The sequence below is a fragment of the Miscanthus floridulus genome, chromosome 3, assembly GCF_019320115.1.
Source record: "Miscanthus floridulus cultivar M001 chromosome 3, ASM1932011v1, whole genome shotgun sequence".
NCBI classification, from domain to species: Eukaryota; Viridiplantae; Streptophyta; class Magnoliopsida; order Poales; family Poaceae; genus Miscanthus; species Miscanthus floridulus.
The window spans coordinates 65,471,496-65,475,120 of record NC_089582.1 but is presented as its reverse complement, the minus strand read 5'-3'; the positions used below and the strand labels follow the sequence as shown (position 1 = coordinate 65,475,120).

At 46.2% G+C, this 3,625-nt stretch overlaps 1 protein-coding gene across 1 annotated transcript; it reads left to right on the top strand.

The window, feature by feature from the left end:
- Window positions 1-315: 315 nt before the first annotated feature.
- Window positions 316-3,099, top strand: LOC136545889 (ACT domain-containing protein ACR10-like). Its single transcript, XM_066537862.1, has 5 exons — window positions 316-1,001; window positions 1,447-1,552; window positions 1,841-2,174; window positions 2,274-2,558; window positions 2,675-3,099. Exons 1-5 carry the CDS (start codon window positions 605-607, stop codon window positions 2,813-2,815), a joined length of 1,263 nt encoding a protein of 420 aa, XP_066393959.1. The 5' UTR covers window positions 316-604; the 3' UTR covers window positions 2,816-3,099.
- The last annotated feature ends 526 nt before the right edge of the window (window positions 3,100-3,625 follow it).

The following is a 3,625-nucleotide window of genomic DNA, read 5'->3' as shown; positions in this document are numbered from 1 at the left end:
TGAATCGGGAGGGTCTCGATTTAGCTGTCAGGTTACAAAATTACCTACTCCTCGCTCTTCTCTTTTGGCAATTAGGTTAGGGTTAGGTAATTAGGTTAAACACGTGGAGAAAGGAACCGAGACAAACAGCCAGTTTACTCGATAATTCCAGCCAGGATTTACCAGTCAACAACATTATTTCTCTCACACAAACCAACCCCGGTCAGTTTTATCAGCACAGAAATCAAGTGAAAACAAATTTCACCGACCAACCAATGTTGGGCTGCCGTATGCCTTGTTGACTTGTCCACGACACGCGGATCACTTCCCTTTGGCACCTCTCCTTTTCTCCCCAAGAAGATGAGTGAGAAGAGGACCAAGAAGGGGATCTCGCTCAGACCAGCGAATCCATCCACCAAGATTCCGTGCACCTCCACCGCCGCCTCCGCTGTCGGTCTGTCCCCGCGGCCGCGGCAGCGGCAGCCTAGCAGGAGGAGGATCCCTCCTCTCTTACTCCCTGTCTAGTGTCTAGAGCAGCTGCTTGCGTCCCTCGCAAAGCACATCGACGGCACGGCCAGGGATTCCGCGAATTTCCCACCGCTTGCTGCTGACACCCCCAGCACTGATGGGGATACCCAGCGACGACGTGGTGCAAATCCGCCATGCCGACGCCGCTGGCGAGCCCACCGTCGTCACCGTCAGCTGCCCCGACAAGACGGGCCTCGGCTGCGACCTCTGCCGGGTCGTGCTCCTCTTCGGCCTCAGCGTCCTCAAGGGAGACATGAGCACGGACGGGCGGTGGTGCTACATCGTGCTCTGGGTGCTGCCACGCGGCGGGCGTCCCGTGGCCGTGCCATGGGACCTCCTCAAGGACAGGTTGCTTCAGCTCTGCCCCGTCGCGCCGCCGTTCGGATTCGACAGCGCGTACCTCGTGGCGGCTGGCCTACAGGACGTTGCGCCTCCCGCACCACAGCTCTTCTTGCTCAAGTTATGCTGCTTCGACCGGATGGGGCTCTTGCATGGTAACACCTCCACTCCATCTCCTGCTATTGCTCTGTTCTATGCAAAGTGCTAGCTAGATTCAGTAATGATAGCCTTCCTAGTTCGCTAGCCTACCTGATTGATCTGTTCTATGAAAAGTACTAGCCTAAATTAGTGTTCCCCTACCCACCTTTATCGTGCATTTCTTTGCCATTGGAGTCACTATGAATGTGTTGCACTGCTCGTGTGTCTCTAGGAGATTGTAGGGGATCTTTTTCTTTCGTTCTCAATAATATGGTTATAATAACGCTGCAATAATATTGCTAGTAGTTAGGTATGGTAACTTCATATCCATCCAGTGAATTTGATTTTTAATGTAAGCGAAGGACTGCTAGTATTGAACAAAAAAAAAATCTCTTTGGAGATACATGTAGCTCGAAAAGGTCAAATTTTGGATATTCTTCCTGGGAATTCTGTGTTCCACAGATGTGACACGCGTTTTGTGCGAGCTGGAGCTCACGATTCGGAGGGTGAAGGTCTCTACCACGCCTGATGGGAGTGCGCTAGATCTTTTCTTCATCACAGATGCCAAGTCAGTTTATCTCCAAACACATCCTTTTCAGTGCCATATGAGAATCTCTTTTTGCTGTCTCTAAATTCCAGAAACTATTATTCTGTGATAACATGATAAAATCCTATAGTTTTGTATTATTCATCGAGCATCTTGGCTCAGATATCAACAATTATCCATTCTTTTCTTTTTCTTTTACATCATAATGCGGTACCGTGCATTGTGTACCAAATTCCACCATTAAGAATAGGGTTTAGCTCCATGTCTTCCTTTAGATGATTATAAATGAACAATCTGGAATGATTTCAGGGAGCTTCTGCACACAAAGAGCAGAAGAGAAGAAACCCAGGACAAACTCGAGAGTGTCTTAGGCGACTCCTTGACATGTTGTGAAATAGATCCTGCTGGTGAAGACATGTTGGCTTGCCTCCAATCGTGGGCTTCGCTGACGCCTGCTATTATGGAACAGATGTTTAACACAAATCTCATAGAGGAGCAATCGATCAGCACAAGGGGTGGTACCATCTCCGTGACAATGGACAACTCGCTTAGCTCTGTCCACACTCTTATTCAGATTCAGTGTGGTGACCATAAGGGCCTCCTATATGATATCATGAGGACGGTCAAAGACTGCAACATTCAGGTAACAACAAGATTCAAGCAAAACTAATTCGTGGCAACTGTATTCTCTCTCTTTTTAAAACAAAGTGAAGAAAGCGAGTGGAATTTGGTTTGCTATCAGATTTCGTATGGCCGATTCTATGCGAGCCAAAATGGAAGGTGCGAGATTGATTTGTTCGCAGTGCAATCAGATGGGAAGAAGATCCTTGATCAGCATAGGCAGAAAGCACTGTGCTGTAGCCTAAGGATGGAGATCCTCCAACCACTGCGTGTGGCATTGGTGAACCGAGGTCCTGACACGGAGCTGCTGGTAGCAAACCCGGTTGAGGTTTCTGGAAAGGGTAGGCCGCTGGTGTTCTTTGACATCACCCTTGCTCTCAAGAATCTTCAGAAACAAATCTTCTTGGTATGGTTCTATATATTGTTTATTCTCGTGCATATTTAACAGTGATTGATCATAGATGACTGTTTTTAACCGAGAAGCATCTCTTCACAAACGATGGAACATTGTGATGTTTGTAGGCTGAGATTGGGAGGCACGTTGTGGAAGATAGGGAGTGGGAAGTCTATAGATTGCACTTTGGTGAGGAGCATGAGCTCTCGTCTGCGCTGCGGAGCAAGATTGTGGATGCAGTCACCAACATGCTGATGGGGTGGGACTAATGACACTGCTGCCGTGCCTCTGAAACATTATCACTAGTGTTCCTGCAGGAACTAACTTATTTGGTGCAAGTAAAAAGCAGCAACTGATCTCTACTTGTCTCCTAAATACAGAGACACAATAGTACTAACTTTTTGATTCTGAACATACACTAGGACACCGGGTCCTGTGGTCTGCACCAAACCTCAGTTCGGCCCATCCCCGATGTATATACATATATTGAAGCATGAACAAGAATTATGTGCGACTTCTTTCAAAAAAGAATTATGTGTGACACTTACCACTTTGTCTTTGTTAGAAATTGAGTTCTTCGTGCTGATCGGTATACAAGCACAAAGACACATAGAACAGGTGTTGGGAGATGGAATTGAGTTCTTCTATTTCTGGATGATTTCAAAACATGAACGTGTATATAGAGGTGTTCCTTTTAGCTCTTCATGCATCCCTTTTATAGAAGGAAGAAGCAGAACACTGCTACTTCAATTTTACTATTTAACTTCTACGCTCTTCTCATTAATTTGGCCACTATTCATAGTCATATTTTCTCATAGATTTTTTACTTTGATTTCACAATACTCCCCCTTTGATGGAGACATGCTATGGTAGATTGGATTGGTGGAGAACTTGACATTCACGGTCTAGGCTTCAAATCAAGTATGATTCAGACTCTTGCAACCGCTACATCACGACACTGCTGGTTATCAACCATGCACAACACGATTGACCTTGCCTACAAGGTTTTTTCCTGCAAGCGAATCAAGAACACAGACAAGAACATGAAGAACACAGTCTGATATTGCAAATATAGATGA

Bases quoted from the DNA above. Each gene is read 5' to 3' on its own strand.
- LOC136545889 (XM_066537862.1), top strand. From the start codon at position 605: ATGGGGATACCCAGCGACGACGTGGTGCAAATCCGCCATGCCGACGCC. The intron at 1,002-1,446 runs GTAACACCTCCA...TGTGTTCCACAG, and splicing joins CCGGATGGGGCTCTTGCATG to ATGTGACACGCGTTTTGTGC. The intron at 2,175-2,273 runs GTAACAACAAGA...GTTTGCTATCAG, and splicing joins TCAAAGACTGCAACATTCAG to ATTTCGTATGGCCGATTCTA.